This window comes from Cebus imitator, unplaced genomic scaffold (genome assembly GCF_001604975.1).
Source record: "Cebus imitator isolate Cc_AM_T3 unplaced genomic scaffold, Cebus_imitator-1.0 Scaffold83, whole genome shotgun sequence".
NCBI lineage: Eukaryota > Metazoa > Chordata > Mammalia > Primates > Cebidae > Cebus > Cebus imitator.
Genome location: NW_016107398.1, coordinates 344,657 through 368,243, shown reverse-complemented (window position 1 = coordinate 368,243; position 23,587 = coordinate 344,657). Strand labels below are relative to the sequence as shown.

General features: G+C 41.6%; 2 protein-coding genes and 1 long non-coding RNA gene across 6 annotated transcripts in view; all 3 read left to right on the top strand.

Moving 5' to 3' along the window:
• ANG (angiogenin) overlaps positions 1-6,271 on the top strand; it is a 14,106-nt gene extending 7,835 nt beyond the window's left edge. For both annotated transcript variants that reach the window (XM_017533903.2, XM_017533904.2), the window contains exon 2: positions 5,636-6,271. In XM_017533903.2, the coding sequence (XP_017389392.1) occupies positions 5,636-6,094 (459 nt within the window). In that variant the 3' untranslated portion in view covers positions 6,095-6,271. The remainder of the gene's footprint in view (positions 1-5,635) is intronic.
• Positions 1-13,489, top strand: part of RNASE4 (ribonuclease A family member 4) — a 20,915-nt gene extending 7,426 nt beyond the window's left edge. For both annotated transcript variants that reach the window (XM_017533906.1, XM_017533905.2), the window contains exon 2: positions 11,717-13,489. In XM_017533906.1, the coding sequence (XP_017389395.1) occupies positions 11,734-12,177 (444 nt within the window). In that variant the 5' untranslated portion in view covers positions 11,717-11,733 and the 3' untranslated portion in view covers positions 12,178-13,489. The remainder of the gene's footprint in view (positions 1-11,716) is intronic.
• Positions 13,490-14,393: 904 nt separating this feature from the next.
• Positions 14,394-23,474, top strand: LOC119472041. 2 transcript variants are annotated; one of them, XR_005201145.1, is made up of 4 exons: positions 14,394-14,638; positions 16,469-16,709; positions 21,503-21,606; positions 22,879-23,474. It is a non-coding gene; the product is annotated as an uncharacterized LOC119472041 (long non-coding RNA). The 2 variants fall into 2 exon arrangements; XR_005201144.1 differs by lacking the exon at positions 22,879-23,474 and having other exon boundaries at positions 21,503-21,786.
• Positions 23,475-23,587: the final 113 nt, after the last annotated feature.

Here is a 23,587-nt window from a genome sequence, read left to right as displayed (position 1 = left end):
GTGGCAACATCTTGGCTCACTGCAATCTCCGCCTCCCGGGTTCAAGCGATTGCTCTGCCTCAGCCTCCTGAGTAGCTGGGATTACAGGCATGTGCCACCACGCCCAGTTAATTTTTTTTATTTTAGTAGAGATGGGATTTCACACCATGTTGGCCAGGATGGCCTTGATCTCCTGACCTCGTGATTCACCTGCCTTGACCTCCCAAAGTGCTGGTATTACAGGCCTGAGCCACTGTGCCTGGCTTGGATGCTCTTTGAAAACAAAGTGGAACATGTCCCAAGATCAAAAGAAGGCTCACTGGCAGGTTGAAGGGAAGAAAGAAGGAAAAGTGATAAAAGGATGAATATGCCTTTGGTGTTAGGCTCTCACTTTGGGAGATTTTTCCCTGGGATATATGAAAGCGTGAAGCCACATTTATTAAAATGATAACCATAGTTACTCATCATAAACTATCAAGTTAACTCCCTGGTGTGTAAAATTTGATGAATCTCTTGAATACTGAACCTCGCCTGTGGGGAGTGGGAGATAATATTAATTCTTGTGAAAACTAGCAGATTAGTTTGAGACAGAAGATAAAGTTACTCTAAAGAACAGTTGGGGCCAGGCACAATGGCTCATGCCTGTAATCCCAGACTTCTTTTGACCTTAGGATGTGTTTCCACTTTGGGAGGCTGAGGCAGGCAGATGACCTGAGGTCAGGAGTTCAAGACCAGCCTGGCCAACATGGCAAAACTCCATCTCTACCAAAAATACAAAAATTAGCAGAGTGTGGTGGCGGGAACCTATAATCCCAGCTACTTGGGAGGCTGAAGCAGGAGAATTGCCTTAACCTGGGAGGCAGAGTTTTATCGTGAGCCGAGATTGCACCACTGCACTCCAGCCTGGGCAACAGAACAAGAAAACTCTGTCTCTCAAAAACACAACAAAACAAAAACTAGCTGGGACTAATTCCACTGACAAAAAGCTGAGCTGACAGACAGTTACATGTTTGGGTATAGATGGATGTATCTAGAAGGATATGCCTAGAAGGATATGTCTAGAGGACTCTGTACCGTTGGCTTAGGCAGGTTCACGTTTACACCACAAATAATCTGTCTCTTACTGGTTTTCTCCCAATTCCATTTTACCTTGCTTTTGAAAAATTTAGAATTGAATATATTGAGAAAGTTTTGAGTGAGGGAGCAGATGTTAGATATTGGTGGTTTTGGTGTCCGCTTGCTGGGATTTTGTTCCCGGATGTCTTAGGAAATCAAGATTACAGTAAGCCCGAGCAAAACTTAGTTGACTTCTTGCAAAATGAATGTGCATATTCTGCAAATCAGAAGTAAAGATACTCTTTTACCTCTGCAGACTGGAACGTGAGAGATTTCATACTCAAAAAGCAAGCGGTTTTTTAGGAGCCAAAGCCCCTGTGATGTCCAGTGCCTTATTTAGAAGTGCTATGTAAGCTTGGCTTACACATTGAGCCTTATGGAATGATGCATCTTAGTGAGATTGGGCTACAGGTCACCCTGTCTTCTACTTGTTCCAGTTGATGCCTTGCGCCCCCAACTAAACTTATACAAAATTTGTCTCTGTAACTGAGAGTCATGGGACCTTTGCTATTGAAACTAGCAAGGCCTCAATTATTATTAATGAGAACCATGAAACTTCAGATTTTTAAAGCTAGCAACTCTCTTATTTTCTTGATGAACAAACCTAGGCCTGGAGAGAAAAATGAAGTCAATTATTTAAAAAATATTATTGAGGATTTATTATGAAGCAAGCATGTTGACTCAAGGTGAATAATATGAGTTCTGTAGAATATACACCAGTAAGAAACACTAACAAGTGAATAATCTGTTGTTTGCCCAGCGTCACATGGGTAGTGGCATGTTTGGAAATGGCACCGTGAAACCTGACAACAGGTTGGTCTTTATTTTGTGATATCCTTAGGTAGATCCTGAACTTTGTGACTTTTGCTTTAGCCCTTATATCTGGTAAGGTGTTCTTGGTCTTAATATCTAGCGCAGAGAGTTTGGATGGAGATTCTAAACAGGTTCACCAGCTCATACTCCTTTCTGTGAACAGCAGTATCCCCACAACTTGTACAGCATTGGCACCTCCTGCAAGTACCATCTGCCCTAGAGAAGACATTAGTAACATTCCTATCCACCACTGCCACCTAATGACTCTTTTAGGTACTGGCAGCCCTGGTTCTGCTTCCTGATTTTTGAATTCTGGGATTCTGGCACCAGACAGAAGGATGTTGAGTATGTAAGGGAGACCTTTAACATTAGAAGTCAGTATTTGTTTATTACAGAGCAAAAGGCTTAGTTGATTACCAATTAATAAAACTTTGATATGATCTTCCAAAAAACTAGAAACAGGAAACACACGCAGGAGACTGAAAAGCATGATGTAAATGTGAAGAACGTGGCAAATGGGTGGCATGGCAGCCCAGTAACTGTATTTGGAGCAACTGCATGAATGAATACTTGTTACACCTTTAGGGCTGGCTCTCCATTCTGCAATCATGTACCACTTTCTTGATAAACTCCCAAGAACACACTTTCACCATGGAATTTCAGACTTCTAGAGGTAGCAACTCTCTCAAGTATAGACAAATGTCAGTGCAGGCAAATTTGATACATTGCTGAAGAATAGCAAATTATATGCTAAGGAATTTTTTCATTCTACAATACTGAAGTAAATAGCAGCTAGAAATGTTTCCATTAAGTTTATAGATTATCATTTGTAATGAAATCAATACTAAATGCAAATTAGAAAGAGAGCCCACTTTGCTCACCCAGTCACATGCCTTCCCATGTAACCACAGAAGACTGGAGTCCCGGGTCTTTCTAGATCCATGGTCATGCTCTCAGAAGAAGCTAGCCACACCACAGGCCTAGTGCTAGGACTTTTTAAACTCAGGTTCCCTTCTGTGAACAGCAATATTTTCACAACTTGTATAACTTGGCACTTCCTGCTAGGGCTACAGAACTATTTGATATGAAGATGTTCATTGACTTACACACAAGAGAAGCACAAAATAAAAAGTTAACAATTAATTTAATGTCTGTGAAATGTACCATTTATTTTTACATTAGGGGTCATAAGAATTGTATTACATTCTTAAATGTAATTTAATGTAATTATGCAATTAAATGTAATTTCCTCCCTTTGTGAGAAATTCTCAGTATGTGTGATGACTACCAAGAAATCATAGCCAATCACAAATTCAATGAGTTACTCATAAACAATTTAAAAAGCAAAATTGTAAAAATCAGGTAAAATTTTGCAGTGAAAAGTTATTTTTATTGTCAAATGTATAGGGACATTCACATATATTAGATATAATGTGGATTAGATCTGTAATGGCTTTTAAAGACTCTGAATGGTCTTTAAAATTTTGTACAGCCAGGTACAGCAGCTCATGCCTGTAATCCCAGCATGGGAGGCCGAGGCCAGTAGATCATGAGGTCAGGAGTTCGAAACCAGTATGACCAACATGGTGAAACCCCATCTCTATCCAAAATACAAAAATTAGCCAGGTGTGGTGGTGCATACCTGTAATCCCAGCTACTCAGGAGGCTGAGGCAGGAGAATCACTTGAACCCAGGAGGCAGAGGTTGCAGTGAGCCTAGGTCACATCACTGTTCTCCAGCCTGGGCTACAGAGACTTTATCTCAAAAAAAAAAATTGTCCAAAGAATTAAAAATATATGCAGATGGAGTTGAAAAAAAATGCAGATGTAGTTGAAAAAAAAAAAAAGCTATATATATAGTCAGAAACTACTTGTCACAAATACCAACTACCTTTGAATTCTCTAATCTTGAAATTTCGTAAGCAATAGAATATTTAAAGTTCATAAGAAATTTGCTTTCTGTTTTGTTATAATTCATATTTGTTTAGTTCTATTTTCAATGATCAGTCATTGAAATAAAATTATGCTCCATGAAGAAGCACTGTATTTATCTAAAGGTGTGTTTGATGCACCATTCCTAGGATGTGTGCGTTCTACAGTTTGAGACTGACAGCTCTTGAAAGGTGATGACAGGAATCCTCTTTTTCTCATTCTTCTTTTGAAAAGATGTTAAGAAATCATTAGAGCAAATTGTAAGGCCTTTTAGTTGATGAAAAAGTCTAAGGCATTTTTTTTTTTATCACATGGTGGCACCATTTTCCTGTTGTGTAACAGCGTATGTACAAATGTAGGAGAAACTAGAAAATATTCTCTAGAATAATCTCAATTGCTTCCAATGTGAGAAGCTCCTAAGAATAAGCATGAATTCCTCTTTCTTCTCTGTAAGAGTTGATTTCAGACTGGGCACAGTGGCCGACACCTGTAATCCCAGCACTTTGGGAGGCCAAGGCAAGCAGATCACAAGGTCAGGAGTTCAAGACCAGCCTGGCCAACATGGTGAAACTCTGCCTCTACTTAAAAAAAATAAAAAATTAGCCAGGCATGGTGGTGTGTGCCTGTAATCCCAGCTACTTGGGAGGCTGAGGCAGGAGAATTGCTTGAACCTGGGAGGTGGAGGTTGCAGTGAGCCGAGATAGCACCACTGCACTACAGCCTGGGTGACAGAGCAAGACCCGTCTCAAAAAAAAAAAAAAAAAAAAAAAAGAGTTGATCCAGACCCATCTTCCAAACATTGTGTGCCTTCTTCTATGCTCCTCCCTCTTCTTTTTAAATAGTACATAAGAAATTTACCTTTGGCCATGAACCACCTACTTCTTGGGGAAGTGGATCTGCTTCCTTTCAACTCAGGATAAAACTGCTTTCAACTGCTTTCTTTACATTAGCTGACTAATTAACGAGAATCCTGTTGTAAACAATTCTGTGGTTGACCCTTCCCTGGGCTCAGGGTTCCCTAAAACAGGGGTCCCCAAATTCCTATCTGTGGCCTGTCCACCTGAGCTCTGCCTCCTGTCAGATCAACAGGCAGCATTAGATTCTCATAGGAGCTGGAAGCCTATTGTGAACTGCACATGTGAGGGATCTAGATTGTGCATTCTTTAAGAGAATCTAATGCCTGATCATGTGAGCTAGAACAATTTCATCCTGAAACCATCTCCCACCCTTCCATGGAAATACTATCTTCCATGAAAATGGTCCCTGGTGCCAAAAATGTTGGGGACCACTCCCTTAAAATTCTCTCTTCTTAGCTCTTATCTCCTGTGTTACTATCTCATCTCAGTACATTGAAGCCCCCATCCTTTCCCTATGGATGCCTCATTTCCTATTAAGGAGGCATTTGGTATGTTTTAATGGTCATTGTGTCTCAGGACCTAGTACAGTCCCTGGTACCAGTAGAGACTTATGTAAGGTTTGTTATTCAATTAATTAATAAATGAATTAAAGACAGTGGATTTTGTAATGTCATGACTGATAGAGAAATACTCAGTGATTCTAAGGGATAGGAAAGAATGGTCGGAGCTAGAGGTTGTGCTCAGGACTCTCTTAAATTTCCAGAGGAATGGATTGATAAGAGGTGTGAGGTTAATGAGGAAGGGAAAAGAAAAGATATCATTTGGTGGCAGAAAAGATCTGATTCATCATGCCATGTCAGAGAGCAAAGCTCCTGTCCCTTTAGCCTAATTTGGCAATGCTGTTCTTGCCCCTACCACATCTCCTTTTGCCCTTGGCAGGAGCCTGTGTTGGAAGAGATGGTGATGGGCCTGCACATTTTGTTGTTTGTCTTCATTCTGGGTCTGGGTCTGACCCCACCGACTCTGGCTCAAAATGACATCAGGTACATCAAGTTCCTGAACCAGCACTATGATCCCAAAACAAAGAACGGGAATGACAAATACTGTGAAAAAATGATGAGGTTAAGGGACATGATATCACCCTGCAAAGGAATCAACACCTTTATTCATGGCAACAAGGCCAGCATCAAGGCCATCTGTGGAAATCAGAATGGAGAGCCTTACAACGGAAACCAAAGAAGAAGCAGGTCTGCTTTCCAGGTCACCATTTGCAAGCATATAGGAGAGTCCCCCCGGCCTCCATGCCGGTACCGAGCCACAGCGGGGTTCAGAAACATTGTTATTGCCTGTGAAAATGGCTTACCTGTCCACTTAGATGAGTCCATTTTCCGTCCGTAACCAGTGGGCCACTGGTCCAGTACTGGCTCTACTGTCCTTGCCTTACATTTCTCCTCTGCACCCCATAACAGGGGTGGCAACATTCGCTGCCAAGGGCCCAAAGAAAGAGCCACCTTGACCTTTTGTTTTCTGTTTGACAACATGTTTAATAAATAAAAATGTCTCTGAAATCAATAAGAATCAGAGTCTTCTCACTGATTCTGGGCATATTGATCTTTCCCACATTTTCTCTTCTTGGTTGCTCCCTGTGAGGACTGCATAGAATAGAAATGCCTTTTTCTTTTCTTTTTTTTTTTTTTTTTTTTTTGAGTTTGTTTTTTTTTTTTTTTTTTTTTTTTTTTTTTGAGATGGAGTCTCACTCTGTCGCCAGGCTGGAGTGCAAGGGCACAATCTCAGCTCACCGCAACCTCCACCTCCTGGGTTCAAGTGATTCTCCTGCCTCAGCCTCCTGAGTGGCTGGGATTACAGGTATGCACTGCCATACCTGGTTAATTTTTGTATTTTTACTAGAGACAAGGTTTCACTGGTCTTGAACTCCTGACCTGAGGTGATCCACCCACCTTGACTTATCAAAGTGCTGGGATTACAAGCTTGAGCCACCATGCCTGGCCACCTTTTTCCTTATTAGTCAGTTTTTTACAAGTCATTAGGGAGGTAGACTTTTCCTCTCTGTGAGGAAAAGAATGGTAAGTTGATCTACAGAGAGAGATGAAAAAAATCCAGGGCTCATAGCCACTAAGCAGAACTTTCAAGAGGCAAATTGTTTTTTTTCTGTCAAATAGTAAATTAATATTACTTCTACAAATATGAGACCTTGGGGAGGAGTTTCTAAGGACCAAGTATCTATATAGCAACAGATTATTACACTTACTCTCTCTCTCTCTCTCTCTCTCACACACACACACACACACACATACACACACACACACATACACACACACAAGTAATCCAGCATGAATACCAAAATTCATTCAGGGTAGCAAGAGATAATTTCGATGTTTGAATGGAATGCTTCAGGGATATTCTCTTGTCATGGTTATTTTATATAAATTTCAAAAACCAATTACATTATTTTCTCTGTAATATTTTACTTTGTCGACTAATGTCAGGCAAGTGTGATGTTTTGGGGAAGTTATGAAAAGATTCCAGCTGGGCACAGTGGCTCACACCTGTAATCCCAGCACTTTGGGTGGCTGAGTTGGGCAGATTGCCTGAGGTCAGGAGTTCGAGACCAGCCTGGCTAACATGGTGAAACCCTGTCTCTACTAAAAATACAAAAATTAGCCGGTGTGATGGCAAGCACCTGTAATCCTAGCTACTCAGGAGGCTGAGGCAGGAGAATTGCTTGAATCCAGGAGGTAGAGGATTCAATGAGCCAAGATCACGCCATTGCACTTCAGCCTGGGGGACAAGAGCAAGACTTTGTATCAAAAAAAAAAAAAAAAAGAGATGGAGACTATCATGGCCAACATAATGAAACCCCATCTCTACTAAAAATACAAAATTTAGCTGGATGTGATGGCGTGTGCCTGTAGTCTCAACTACTCAGGAGGCTGAGGCAGGAGAATCACTTGAACCTGGGAGGCAGAGGTTGCAGTGAACCAAGATCACACCATTGCACTCCAGCCTGGTGACAGAGGGAGACTTCATCTCAAAAAAACGATTCCAAGTTTACCCCTTATTCTCCTTCAAGATTTATTTTTAAGTAAACATAACTTAATACTCTTGTTGTAAAATACACTGTTCAATCGTGGTTAGCTGCCTGTTACCTAATTTGTGACAATAAGTGCCTGGATATTTTATTTAGAAAGTGGTTGCCAATAAATTAGTTATAAATCACCAGTTTCACTGCCTTGTGAACACATAATTATTGTGATCTCATTATTCCCTGTGGTGGCCTCTCCTGCTCCCAATATTGCCCTGCAATGGGCCAAAAGCCCTGGCTCCCCAGTACTCAGGTTATAGAGCACGGTCCAGGTACCACCTCGGAGAGCCCAGCCTCACTGCAGGTATTTACATTTAGGAATGGGTTTGAGAAGTAGGTTGCTGGTGTGTGCTCAGCACAGGGATCTCTCCTCTTTGGGTTAGTCTGTTTCAAAATGGAAAACACTGTCATTTCCTAAGAAAACAGAAAAAATTATTCCAAACCTCTCTTACTAGAAAATTTGCCATATTACAAAATCTCAGAAGCCCCTCAGAAAATGAGAAAGTCACAGTTTTTAAATTTTTATTTTTATTTTTTTTAGAGCTGCCCCATGCGGGGCTCTCACTCAGCCTGGGGTAGCAAAAGTCACAGTTTTTGGCAAACTATGTGGGCCCTTTTCTCTAATTATCCAACCAGTACTAGCTCCTTGAGGTGAGACAAAGTTACTCAAGATCATTGACCCCACTCAAGGCCTTCACAGAGCAAGTCAAAGGCATGGACCATTATTATACTGATCACACCATAAGCTGTGAAAACTCACATCTCCAAACATCTGCCTGGAGCACTGTCACTGCATAGTCTGCTCTGGTGTTAAGGGAAATGGCTGCTTCATAGGAAATCAGATGGCAGTGGGATGGGGTTGTTTCCTGACCTGCTGACGGTCCTGGCAGCTGGGTAAGCATTCCTAGTCCCTTTTGGTCTGGGCCTCTTGTTCTATCACAACCACAAGCTGTTTAAAATAAAATATCAAGTCACAGGCAGGTCATTTTATTGTAAGTAAATCATTTGAAGAATTGAAGTGCTGGTCAGCTGTGATTGTTGGCTTTGCAAGGAAAGAAAAGGAGAACTCCAAAATGCCAAGTCCTTTGAAGGATAGTGACATGCAAGGAAGAAAATTCTATGCAATTTGGAGAGGAAAAAATTCTCTAGGGATCTAGTAGCTGAGATATTTTATAGTTTAAAAACAGACTTCCAATTTATTGGGAATACAGTTAGCTCTATGAAATAAAAAGGGGTCAATAATATATGCAACTCAGTGTAACCATTCATTATTTTATCCAGATTGACAGAAGCAGAGGGAATCAAGAAAAATGGAAATAGTAATTAATTAATACAGTAATTGCCAACATTTGCTGAGCATTTACCATGTGCTAGGCCTTTTTATAGGCACTTTACATTGACTTTCCCATTTGTTCTTCATAACATCCCTAAGAGGTAGGTATTATATGTCATTTTACTTATGAGGAAATGTGCTGAGAGAGGTTAAGCAATTTTCTCATGGTCACAGCCTCAGTGTTTTAGACCACAATGTCAAAAGATGTTCTTATTATGAGTCAGGGTGATGCAGTGGAGAAAGCGTTTGGGGAAAATCCTGATCCAAAACTATGTGTTGTGATGATGTGGAGATGATTCCATTTTCTCTTGTAGCTAGAGCTTTGCCATGCACCCCTTGGTGTCTACATTGGCCGCTGTCCTCAAATATTTTTCTATGTCTTGTTTACTTGGTTAATGTAGAAAAGTTGACGTCCTGGGTTTGCTCTTGCATGAATAGGTAAGGTTTTCTCTGTAGCCAGTTATCTTGCTAAACCATATTCTTGGTCACAAAGAATCAGGATAAGAGAAAGTAGATAAAACCATATAAACTGGAGGTGCCAATGGAAAAATAACCCAAAGTATATTGATCTGCTGAAGCTATAATCCAAGTACTAAGTATACCTTCAGAAGTTGCATGCATTGTTCTTGAGGCAAAGAGGAAATCAGTCAAACATCTGCCCTTCCTCCCACAACCTCTTTATTTCTTTCTCTTCCTAACACCATATCTCACATCTACAGCCATAGGCACACGAATATGACATAGAGCTTTATATCTCTCTGTGCAAAGGTAAAAGGTGGCTGTGGATATAGGAGGTGATATTTAAAAGAACAATAGCCATGTTTGATACTGCTTTCATTATCAGTAATCAAAAGATAGGCTTTCAGTAGAACAAAGTAAAGTACAGGTCCCTTGGAAGCCATTTCAGTCATTCACACAATGCAATCCACCATTATGAAGCAGAATTTAAAATCAAAAGACAATAGTACCCATATACATCAAACTAGGAGTTCAGCTGGGTCCAGTCCTTGGACTGCACATGTAGAGTTGGGCTGCTTGACTCTCAAAACATTGCCCTTGCTAATTTGGGTTGCTCACTTCCTGTTGAATCAGGGATGATTTTTCTGTGCTTTAGTGAATCAACCCTGCTTCACTGCAAGAGTCCAGCAGATTCACAATTCATGTCAGTTCCAGGAGTGACGGCCAGATGGCAGCATCTGGCTAGTCAGTTGGCGAGTGATTTCGCCTCTAATCTTGATTATACTCTGCTGCTGAGAAGTAGCAATTCTGAACATAAATGTCTTTGACATCCTGCATATTTGGGGCTTGGAATGAGTGAGCCAATAGAGGATAGCCTACACAAGGTGTAGACTAAGATAGGCCTGGATTCCTTTCTTTAATCTGTTAGTGAAAGCAATGAATGTTCTGAAGCTATATAACAATACTGTTTTTGTTGCTGCTGTAGATTTTTTTTAATGCTATAAAATATAGGCTTATTTTTCATTGCCAAGAGATGACAACACAGTGAGGCTGCAACCGAAGAAGACAGACAGCTGCTGACAACTACTGACAAGACAGGAGGAACATCAAGAATAGATGCAAGACAAAGCAGTGTATCTCTGGGCCTGGAGTATTTATGTTACACATAGAAACAGCAAGGAGAAGATACAATCCAAGTTTTCTTTGGAGGATACTGTGCTGTTTATTTTTTAAATATTTATTAGCTTTTCATGTTAGTCAATTTCATAAGCCTGGGAAAAACCTTTATCCATTTAATTGCATTTGTTTATTAGCGCACTCATTTCATTTATTAGTTCATTCAAACAGTTGCTATTATCAACTGTTTCTAAGTACTGTATCTGGGTACTCTGTTTTTTTTTCTTTTAAATAGAATTAAAAGGAATTCCAAAAGAACCTGATTTTACATTAGAATTAGAATAACACATTTTAGATTAATGTATTACATATATTATTCTAAAATTATACTAATAGATTTTAAATCACATTAGAATAGTCACATGATAAAAAAAGAAAAATAATAAAATTAGCCAAAAAGAATAAGAATAGTCATATGAGAGGAAAGGCAAAGCTAAATGTTCCTCTGTCCTCTTCCGCTACCTAGATTCCCAGATGTAAGGTATTAAAAGTAGTTTATAAACTTTCTTTGACATATCCTGAGCCTATCCAAACTGTCGAGAATTGGAGCCTCCCAGGAACCAAACATTCCCCAAAGATCATACACCTGCAGAATTCCCCCAAGAGACACACAACTACAATTTCATGTAGGTTCACCTTTTCTCTCTTTTTATACTCTGACTGTACAAGCCTGGCAGCCACCCAGTCAGTTCCCTACCCTGTGTCATTATACTGCCTATAGCAACTTCTCTTTGTAAAAGAGAAAGGTCTTGCTTTCAGAAGAGATGATGTTTGCAAACTCTTGGGGAAGCAGGGATGGGAAAGGTAGCAGAGATGAGTGGGAAGATGGTCCATACAAGAAGGTGGAAAGAGGAGACCATGAAGTCAAGATGTCAGCTTGCTATTCTCAACACCTCTTTCCAGTGCCCAGTTCTTACCTTATTTCTCCTGCCTTTGCTTTCTTTTCTAGGCACCTCTAAGGTACTGATGGCTCTGCAGAGGACCCATTCATTGCTTCTGCTTTTGCTGCTGACCCTGGTAGGGCTGGGGCTGGTCCAGCCCTCCTATGGCCAGGATCGCATGTACCAGCGATTCCTGCGGCAACATGTGCACCCTGAGGAGACAGGTGGCAATGATGGCTACTGCAACTTGATGATGCAAAGACGGAAGATGACTTCGAATCATTGCAAGCGCTTCAACACCTTCATCCATGAAGATATCTGGAACATTCGTAGTATCTGCAGCACCACCAATATCCAATGCAAGAATGGCAGGATGAACTGCCATGAGGGTGTAGTGAAGGTCACAGATTGCAGGGAGACAGGAAGTTCCAGGGTACCCAACTGCAGATATCGAGCCACGGCCAGCACTAGACGTGTTGTCATTGCTTGTGAGGGTAACCCAGGGGTGCCTGTGCACTTTGACAGTTAGATGCCACCCTGTAGGGATTATCGCCAGTGGTTGGCCTTACACTTATTCCTTGAATCGCTGTTAGTAATGCATTTGAACTGGCCCAGGCTCTGTCTCCACAGCTCATTTCTTATTCTTTTTCTCTATATAACTCATTCTATTAAATACATCGCATCAAAGAGAAATGGAGACATAAACCTATAGTGGATGAGGCTGGGCTTTTCTGTAATAAATTTCCTTTTATAATATTGGTCAGTATAAAAAGCTTCCTTTTATAATACTGGTCAGCTTAGCTCTCTTATATCCTTTCCTCTGGAATTTAGTTATTGTGTGTATTTATGTAGTATTTCAAACATTTCAAAATGCTTTCGTCTATATTATCACATTTTAGTACCACAGCACTTAAAATGATATCATTACATATAGAAGCTCAAAGTTAAGGGTTTTGCTGAAGACTATAAAGTTAATGGAATAATTGAGACAGAAATCCAGTTTAGCTGGACACCTATCCAGGGCTTTTTCTGTTAGGGACAAGCTGTCCCAGAAAATCCCCTTAGCTGACCGCCCCCCCCCACCCAGGTTGCTCTGCAAGCTGCATTCCTAAACTCTTACCTAGGCACTGCAGCAAGGCTACCAGACAGGCTGCAATGAGCAAAGCCTGCTTACAGCCATCTGGGCAGCTCGGGGGAGGTCATAAGAAACAAACTTTTATAACACATACTTGTAAATTCCTGTTTTACACATACCTGTAAAATCCTGGGTTTTTTTTAACTGCTGCCACAAAAGTCACCAGGTGATGTATTTTATGAGTCTGTCACAAGCTGGTAAACTATCTTCGTGCTTGTTACAAGCTGATAGATTATCTCGGCCCAAAGACTCCCTTAAGCCCCTCTCATCCCATATAAACTTCTCGCTTTGTAAGCTTGGGGCTGCCTCCTCTGATTGTTGCCCCGCAGGTCAATAAACTTGCTTGTCTGACCTTGGGTCTACTTGTCTTTCTCTTAGCTGACCTTACATTTTCTACTTCATCACAAGGAATGTTTTGTAAGTGTCTGCTTTTTGTTATCCTTAAAATTCATCTGTCGGGGGAAGCATTAAAAATTTGGAAATGTATGCCAGCAAAATGTGAACTCTGTATTTTTTGGCATTGCTGTTATGTTTGGGTCTAATAAGATTAAGAGGGTGATACTGGGAATTTTCCCAACCTTTGAATCACACTAGTAAGTCAAGGTATTAAAAAATGTACTAGATCATTAAGAGTCATGTGCTCTTACTGACTGAAAGATTGTTTATGTTTTCCTTGTAATAAAGAACTTAAACTGCAGGTACCTGAGAAGACTGTGCTACGGTATTATTTCCTTTTCTCCAATTTTTTAATTCTCTAGTTTATAAGCATGCATGTACCTTAATAACCTCATAAACTCTGGTCAAAGACTAATGCCCATCATATCCATGACCACAACACAGAAGATTTGTCTTATTTTCTCCAGAGAGAATGATTCATCTCAAAGACAATTCCCACAGCCCTTCCTTCTCCCTTTGAATGTTTAGAAGGAAATTAGGGAGCACAGATATATGAAGATGCTAGCTGCTTAAGAATGGAAGTGTGTGTGTGCATGTGTATGTATGTGTAAGGACAAATCAGAAAACATTTGAATTACAGCAGATACAGAAAAAAATCTTATCTGAACTTCTGTCACCTGACTATAGCAGAGCCTCCCAGAAATGCCTCCACCATTAGCTCCCTCCAAAGGAGTCCTCATGTAACTGTAATTGGTCTTTTGCCTGATGTGCATAGCATGTCATTATGCCAAGAGACCAGGTTGCAGCAGAGGAAGAGGTTTAATTGCAGGGCTGTCAAACCAAAAGATGGAAGGACACCTCAAATCCATTTCCCCAAAGAGTTTGAGGCCAAAGATTTTAAGGGTTTTGGAGTGGGTGGAAGTGATGAGATCACTGATTGGTTGAAGAATGCAAAGTGAAGTCATGGGACAAGGAGATGAAAAAATGGTATTCTCATGCTGATTCGGTTAATCTGTGGGGCTCTTTTTTGTTTTGTTTTGTTTTGTTTTGTTTTGTTTTGAGACAGAGTCTCACTCTGTCACCCAGGCTGGAGTGCAGTGGCGCAATCTTGGCTGGCTGCAAACTCCGCCTCCCAGGTTCAAATGATTCTCCTGCCTCTGGCTCCCTAGTAGCTGGGACTACAGGCGTGCCACCATGCCCAGCTAATTTTTTGTTTTTTGTAGAGACGGGGTTTCACCACGTTGGTCAGGCTGGTCTTGAACTCCTGACCTCAGGTGATCTGCCCGTCTTGGCCTCCCAAAGTGCTGGGATTACAGGCATGAGCCACCGTGCCCCGCTAATCTGTGGGGCTGTTTAAACTGAGTGGTGTCAGCTGTTCTGCTGGAATTCAGAATCTGCATAAAGCCTTATGATTCAAATGTCAGAGATCTGCACTATGGGAACAATGGGAATGCAAATGGTCAGTATCTAGTGTTTGTGACTTTTGGTTACAAGGAAGTGGGTCAAAGTGTAGCTTGATTAATGCTTACTTATAATTGTATTTCTGTTCAGGATTCTTGTTAACCCTGTGAGGACGGCTTCACCCAGACAGGAGATATTCCAAGAAAATTGTGTAAAGCTTTATCCAAAGCTTCCATTTGTCTTTCTCAAAAGTCATTTGTTTTCCTATACAAGCCATTTCTCCCTCCTTTTCGCCTGTGAGTTGATAAGTAAACTTTTATCTCTAGCTCTTCATCAAGCCTCTTCATCTGAATGCTTCCACAGGTTATGAATACAACTTGTTTACTTTCCTCCTATTAACCTGTCTATAGTTGATTCACAAGCTCCCACCCGCTGAACCAAAGTTGGTAGAGGGAAAGCTTTCCCTCCTAATAGCATGTCTGTGTAGGTATATTTAGAGTGAAAAAGAAGGATGAGAAGAGAATTCTGTCCTTGTCACCATCCAGGTAGTCATGGGAGTTGGTACCTGTGGTATGATATAAAATAAATTTGAACTTTGTTCCTGGTTCCTGCCACAGAGCTCCTAAATCCCTTGAAATTTCCTAAGTGATAGTGTAACCAAATTAAGGGTCAGCTGCTCATTGCTCAAAAGCAAGACTTTTGAGACAAGAGTTAGTGGAAGGAAAAGCAGGTTTATTCAAGAGCCAGCAACCTGAGGAGATGGAGGACTAGTACCTCAAAGACTGTTTCAAATGTTTTAGGCTAGCTAAAGGGATTTTAAGAAGAAGGAGGCATGGAAACTATGAGCAGGAGTGGTGCAGGGTGCAGGTTTGCATGTCTTATTCTGATGGTCATCTTCAGTAATGGATCACCTGGAGGTCTGGCTGGCATCACCATGACTGCAACCAGGTTATGGATTAACACCCCCCACCCCCACCCCCGCCGCCCAGTGATTTTTCTGAGAATGTAGGATTCCAGAATCTCAAATTCATGCCTGGTTTATTTCAAGATTAGCTCCTGGCTTTCTTAAGCAAGGATACGGCTAGATAGCGAATAAAGCAAAGAATAAGGCTATTCATTTTTGAAGCAGGCTTATTATTCTGGTTACAAACTCTCCACTGCCAATTCCTATTTCTTTCTTTTTTTTTTAAAATGGAGTCTCACTGTGTCACCCAGGCTGGGTGCAGTGGTGTGATCTCGGCTCACTGCAACCTCTGCCTCCTGGTTTCAAACAATTCTCCTGCCTCAGCCTCCTGAGTAGCTGGGACTGCAGGCATGTGCCACCACGCCTGGCTAATTTTTGTATTTTTGTAATAGAGATGGGTTTTCACCATGGTGGCCAGGCTGATCTTGAACTCCTGACCTTGTGATCCTCCTGCCTCGGCCTCCCAAAGTGCTGGGTTTACAGGCATGAGCCACTACGCCCGGCCTCCTATTTCATGTCTATGGGAGACATGGTTAGCTATTGTTGGTCCAGTCTTGTTTTTACCAAGATTTTAGCAGCACTTTATCCCTGGATGGAAAGGGTGAAGGCCTTGTTTGTAAGACACAAAAAACACTGGAAAGAACAAAAAGAACAAACTGGTGCAGGGTTAATGGTGTATGTCTTAGTTGTTGTAGCTACTGTTTAATTCTTGATTCATTTATTAAGTCCAAGGGTTGGGTCCCTGGCCAAGAAGTTCAGAAGGGTCTCCCATACACAATTTCAACAAGGCTCAATTTAAGCCCACTTCAGGGTGTTACCCTAATCCGAGCAGGGCAATAGGTAAAACCCTGTACAATAGTGTTTTGCCAGGGTGTTTTTTTTTTTCTTTTCTTTCATTTTTTTTNTTTTTTTTTTTTTTTTTAGCATGTGGACCATGTTTTCAGTCTTTCCAGTTGATTGTGGCCTCCAAGAAGAGCATAATTTCCATTTGATCTGTAATACTTCCCTTATCCTTTGTGTGATCTCAGAAATAAAAGAAGGATTATCGTTGCTTGGTATAGAGCAAGGAAGTCCAAAAATAGAGGAATGATTTCTTTTAACAGAGGCTCAGCTACTTCTACAGCTTTCTCAGACTCGCTCGGGTAGGCTTCACCCTCTTGCTCAGGTAAGCTTCAACCTGCCTAGAAAATGTGCCTACAAACACTAGTAGGCATTTATCATTCCCAGTGTTTTGGGCATCTGGGTGAAATAAACTTGCCTGTCCTCCAACGGTCATATTCCCTTGTATTGTACTTTTAATTGTAACATAGCCAAGGCTTGTACATAGTGTCCTGATTGAGTCTGAAAAGGACATTTGAGCATTTTTGCTGGGTTCTTCAAGCTCTAGCAGAAAGTGGTTAATTGATCAGATACACATGTGTTTAATACACCTGACCTAATCAGGTGAGCTTTGTTGTTTCCATCATTCTACCACGGTCATTCTTGGTATTCTGTCAATATTGAACTTACAGAGGAGGTCTGTGGTCATGTTCTTTCCTTAAATTCCTCCAAACTGTTTGACCTCTTGAGAGCAAGAGTGAGAACCAGGGCAAGAGAGGGAGATTGAGAATGAGAGGGAAAGAGAGAGAGAGAGAGAGAGACAGAGAGGCAGTATTAGAGCTGGCCTTGGGGGTTAGAGAATTATGAGGGTACAAGTGCATACAAGTGCCTGAATGCAGCTTTACTGGTACTTTAGAAATTCACCCAAAGCATAACAAAAACAAACTAGTGCATCGTTTTATTTTTTAAGTTGAAATATTCATATTCAATTTCTGTTTAAAATAGTTAAGACAGAGTTGAATTTTAACATCATTAATAGTAAAAGAAAACATTTAACACTACTATCAAGACAATCACAATGGGTTTAGTTAGGATAAGGCTGAGCTGCAAACACAGCTCGGTAGTTCAAAAGCAAAATATTTTATTTTCCTCTCACTTGAGAGTTCCTCTCTAAGCAGTGCAAGTTGTTCAGGAATCCGGGTTTCTTTCATTGTGCTACTCTGCCATCCCCTATGAGAAGGGTGTTCAGCTTTTCTGTGTCACGCACCCCTTCAGCATTCTGATGAAGCCAAACAGTAATTGAGAACAATAACAACTGAGAAAAAGAGAACAATAATACTTGTTCTCTGAAAAATATCATTAAATGCACAAAATAAAATACATGGGATTTCAAAGGAAATCAAATATCAAGCATTTAAAATGTATGATATAGTATTGTATGTGTTTATTAATACATTAAGTACTAAGACCTACATTTAGGTCTAATTACTCCTATAATTTTGAGGCAGTCATCAATATGAAGTAATATTTTGAGATATTGGCAGCAAATATAAGTGGATATAAAAAGTCTATGATTTCTATATTTTTTCTACATACATTGGTAAAGGAATTGCTAAATTTCCTTATGGGTGAATGAAAAGATATAATTTTCTGCACTGCACTACTGCATGGATCTTATGAATTCTACTCATGGAGCCTTTTGAACCTCATGGATTACAGGTTAAAACACCCATAGACATGTTCATTCTCTGCACAAAGAAACCTAAGTCACTATCACAGTTTTGTGAAACAGTAGTACACAAAAATTTAAGAATTGAATAGGGGTTAACAAAATGAAATATCAAGGAATTAAGAGAAAGCAGTCAAAATCAAAGACAATGTTTAAAGAACAAATACGATTAACAAGTGATTTGAAATTTATACTCAAAGAGGAGTATCTCCTTAAGAACTCAAATCAGAAGCCACTACCCAAGGAACTCCTAATGTAGAAACTAGTAGACAGCTCTAGGAAGTATACCCATTAAACAGTTTCCAGAAATACCAACTAGCTTACCTTTCTGGGCTGCATTGGTAGTGGCTAATTTCTGAAAATAGAATACTGTTCCCCTCAGTAGTTTAGATTACTTCCTAATTGGTTTTATATCCAAAAGCCTTAGGACTTTGGGCTTAGCTCATAGGAGAGTTCATGGATGTATCCTTGGAGTCCATAATAAATTTTTTTCCACATTGAAAGTGGAATATCTGGCCAGGTGCGGTGGCTCACTCCCGTAATCCAATACTTTGGGAGGCTGAGATGGGTGGATCACTTGAGACAAGCCTGGGCAAAACCTCATCTCTACAAAAAAATAAATTAACTGAGTATGGTGGCATGCACTTGTAGTCCCAGCTACTCGGGGGGCTGAGGTGAGAGAATTGCTTAAGCCCAGGAGGTAGAGATTCCAGTGAGCCAAGATTGTGCTGCTGTACTGCATTCCAGCCTGGGTGACAGAGGAAGACCCTGGACCTTGTCTCAAAAAAAAAAAAAAAAAAAAAAAGAAAGTGGAATATCACTTACTTGAGAAACACTGGATTAACTAGTTGACATAGCTGAGGTAGTACAACTATGTAATGTTATCAGCAGTAGAGATAATAATGCTATATTGCTTAAAAACTATTTTCACATAGATCTCTTTCTTAGCTTGCTTATTCACACATTGGCTTCTCTCTCCCACCTCTCCCTACATTCATTAAGTCATTGCTTGAATTTAAGTCTTCAATACATAGTGCACACTTGTTGAAAAGAGCTCTGGATGTGACATGACAAACAACTGATTTTCCCAAAGAATTGTCTCTCAAGTCATCCAAATTCAGATGCCCAGAATTGTTTCTTTTCTGCTCTCGCCTGTTGCCCAAAGACCTAGAGAGTGGGAGGATGCACAGAACCTGCTCTAGGACTATCCGCCTTCCCTCCAGTCTATCAGCATGATTCCCTGTTGTTTAAGGACTGCTTGTGTTGTATTTGACCGGAGCGTAGAAAGTTATCACCAAGACAAAAGTATGCCAGATTGCAGGGTCATTTATTATGCCAGCGACCACAGAGGACTCACGTCTCTCCAACCTGTGGTGCCAAAAGGAGGGTGCTATGATTTTTTATACCCGAAAAACCACCTTGGGAGTGGGGGTGAGGGGCGGGGATGGGGATGAAAAGGTTTCGGACATTTCAAGGGCTAGGGGATTCTGTGATTCACCTCCTGGGTGGAGACAAGGGCGGGGAGTGGGGGTGAGGGGCGGGGATGGGGATGAAAAGGTTTCGGACATTTCAAGGGATAGGGGATTCTTGTCATTTGGTTTGTTACTTCAGTGGTTTACAGAAGTCAAGATATACATTTGTTTACACATCGTCTGGGTGGTGATAGAAGTCACAGATTTTAGCAGTTACTGATAAGAAAAGGTAAGCAGCTTTACATAGTTTTGCAGAACAAACTAGCTGTTCTATTTACAGAGGCCAAGGACAGTAGTTATTGTGAGGAGAATGGGGCAGCCACTTCAACTTATTTAAAAAACAGTTTTGCATTTTATAAAATAGTGTTGCTCAGGTTCTGGCTCTAGGCCAGCACAATATCACACTTGAGAGCTGCACTTTGAAGACAGGTTCTGGATGTAAACATTCTGACATTCCAACAATGAAGTGGCCCAGTGAGAAAATCAACCAAGATGGCGTGGCTAGGAGCAACCCTAGAGGATGTTGATAGAAAACACATGCAAGTGTGATATTGTGCTGGCCTAGAGCCAGAACCTGAGCAACACTATTTTATAAAATGCAAAACTGTTTTTTAAATAAGTTGAAGTGGCTGCCCCATTCTCCTCACAATAACTACTGTCCTTGGCCTCTGTAAATAGAACTGCTAGTTTGTTCTTCAAAACTATGTAAAGCTGCTTACCTTTTCTTATCAGTAACTGCTAAAATCTGTGACTTCTATCACCACCCAGACGATGTGTAAACAAATGTATATCTTGACTTCTGTAAACCACTGAGGTAACAAACAGAAAGACAAAAGTCCCCTAGCCCTTGGAATGTCCGGAGACCCCCGCCCTTGTCTCCACCCAGGAGGTGAATCACAGAATCCCCTAGCCCTTGAAATGTCCGAAACCTTTTCATCCCCATCCCCGCCCCTCACCCCCACTCCCAAGGTGGTTTTTTGGGTATAAAAAATCATAGCACCCTCCTTTTGGCACCACAGGTTGGAGGGACGTGAGTCCTCTGTGGTCGCTGGCATAATAAATGACCCTGCAATCTGGCATACTTTTGTCTTGGTGATAACTTTCTACGCTCCGGTCAAATACAACACAAGTATCTTACTTTATTCATAAACTGCCCCTTTGGCTAGTGTTAATGAACCACTATTTGTCATATTTGCCAATTCTGGGTAGTTGTTATGAAACATACGGTGAAAAATCTGGGCTGTGGTGTGGAAAGGTCACCTTTTGGATGCTCACACAGGCTGGTGGTCTTGTCTGGTTTGAGCTGAGTTCAGGACTGAATCTTGAGTTCCTGAAAAACAACTTAGTCAACGCCTTGTGATCCGTACTTCAAAGTCAGACATGTATAGGAACATTGTGGAAACTATGGCTAGGCTACTTGACATTTTAGTGGTAAGCACTACAGCATCAGCAAACAGCTAAGGGTCGTAGTTATAGGCTGAGTAGAAAAACTTCAGATGCTGGTTACCTAATTCTTCATAGCTATCAGGCTACGGGTTTCACTAGATATTCTTTCTCTCAATGAAGTTCCCACAGTTCACAACGTTAAAAGTGGTTTTCCTCAGTGAAGTTCCCATATAATGCAGCCTAGTCATCCAGGGACTTCCTAGAAGTTTGTCAGAAATTCAAGGCAGGAGCCAGATATTTGTTGTTTCCTGATAGCGCCAGATAGCCCCTTTCTAGGGACACCTAGGATCTTGCAGTTCTTTTGTGCATTGGAGTCCGTCTTTGATGTTTGTAGCTTTTGCTCAAAGCCACTGTCTGAGTGAACTCAAGTGTTCCAGATGAGGTGATACAGGAACAGGTTCACATAATCAGGCTGTTCCCCATCACCACCGCTGCTGCCAATCAGCTGGAGCGCTGCATCGCCCCCTGCTATTCCTTTCTCCACTGCTGCAGATTTCCTGGGCTCTGAGAAAAGGAGAAGGACACAGACTCTGCTCTTCAGATCCACACACAGATCCCCACTACAACCACTGACCTAAACTCGGAGTCTGAGTAGGGTAAGAAGGGGTCTGCTGAGGACGCTCGGGGGATGACCAGGAGCACTGGAAGGAGGCTGACTGAACTTTTATTTATTTATTTGTTTTTTTGAGATGAAGCCTGGCTTTGTCACCCAGGCTGGAATGCAGTGGCACTATCTTGGCTCACTGCAACCTCCACCTCCTGGGTTCAAGCGATTCTTGAGTAGCTGGGATTACAGGAGCACATCACCACACCTGGCTAATTTTTTTGTATTTTTAGTAGAGACATGGTTTCACTATGTTGTCCACGCTGGTCTTGAACTCCTGACCTCAAGTGATCCCCCACCTAGGCCTCCCAAAATGTAGGGATTATAGGCGTGAGCCACTGTGCCTGATCTGATTGAACTTTTAGATAGCAAAGAATGGAGAAGGATCCAAATCTTGGAAAACTAAGGCTTGAATTTCGGTCAGCCTCAATCCCACTGATACAGGCTTTTCCCTGCCCTTGCCTTCCTTCACCTCCAGTCTTCTCAAGCACAATGCATTAAAGCCGCTTGCATCCTGCTCTTCTATCCTCTGTAGGTCTTTATCACCAGGACAGGGTTCCACAGACAGGAAATCCTGACACTTTGTTCTATGTCTGATGTGGGCATTTGACGTCATTAGAAGTGCTGTCACATACATGCATCTCATTAGACTCTCACAGGTCTGTAAGGGAGCTGTTATTAGGTCCTACATCAGTGAGGACACTGATGCTCAGAGCTGTGAATCAGGTTAGAGGTTCAGTAAGGCCAGAAACACTCCTCATGGCAAATGAGAACAGAGAGCTGGTTTAAAGAGGTAACTTTTTCAAACAACCATGCAGCCTATGCTGTGACCACAGTAGCTCTGATGGGGATTGCTTTAGTCTTTTTGCCTAATTAATTACAGCAATATTTCTAAACTGGTGTCCTTTTATGATGGCATTGTCATAAGCAGCTCTGACAAATGAAGATCATTTGTAATAGTGATAATTAGGGGAATGGCCCCTGAGAAGGAATGTGGGTAGTTAGTAGTAATCATATGTTCCACCCAGGCTTTGGGGGAAGTGTTATAAGGAAGTGAAGATATTGGAGAAGCATCATTTGCAAAGAGTAATGGCAGCCTGGGCTGTGATTTCAGAGAATGAAAGTCTGCTTGCCTAGGAACCACCTCCCTAGTAGTCACTCATTTTCTACACTCTACTAAAATGTGACAGCCCTGCTCTTTTTGTCTGCTGTCACCCACATAAGATGTAACTTTCTCCTCTTTGTCATCTGCCATGATTGTGAGATCTCCCCAGCCAGGTGGGACTGAAGTGGAGTCTCTGGAGCCACCCATCAGTAGCCTTATTACTCAGAAGACACTGACGAAGACCCAGACAGGAAGAAAAGAAGAAAAAGCATCCTGACTGATACATTAGCAAAGCCACAGCCCTGGAGAGCAAGGGGTGGGGCATGGCAGACAACAGTGCCCATGGCATGCATCTGCAGCTTGTGAACAATAAACGAAAACAGGAATCATGCAACAGCATTGCCTTCGGCATCCATGTGTTTATGGCTGTCATGGGGGGCATGATAGAGGAGGATGGATCAGCACCAGCTCTACAGGCTGCCTAACCTGGAAGTCAGTCTCTGCCTTTAGACCTGCTCACTTCTTTTGGGAATGGAGATATCCACTGAACCCTTGTCCTACAACCTCAAATAACGTCTTTGCAAAAGGCTTCTGTTAAACTCCAGAAGGCCCTGGAATAACTTAATTGGAAAATGTCTGGTAGAGGACTTTTGGCCCCGTTCCCCAGCCATGTGGAAAGGGCCTAATTCCCGAAAAGGAAGGCCCTTCCTCCCCCACAGGGAGGGTCCCTTATCTCACTCTATCCTGGCCCGGCCCAAGACCAGCAACCTTCCCGCCCAGCGGCCCACTGAACCAATCACCATCCGCCCCACCAGCTCTCCTGTAACCTCCCGTCCCACAAGCTCCCGCCCGGCAGGCTTCCTGCCCA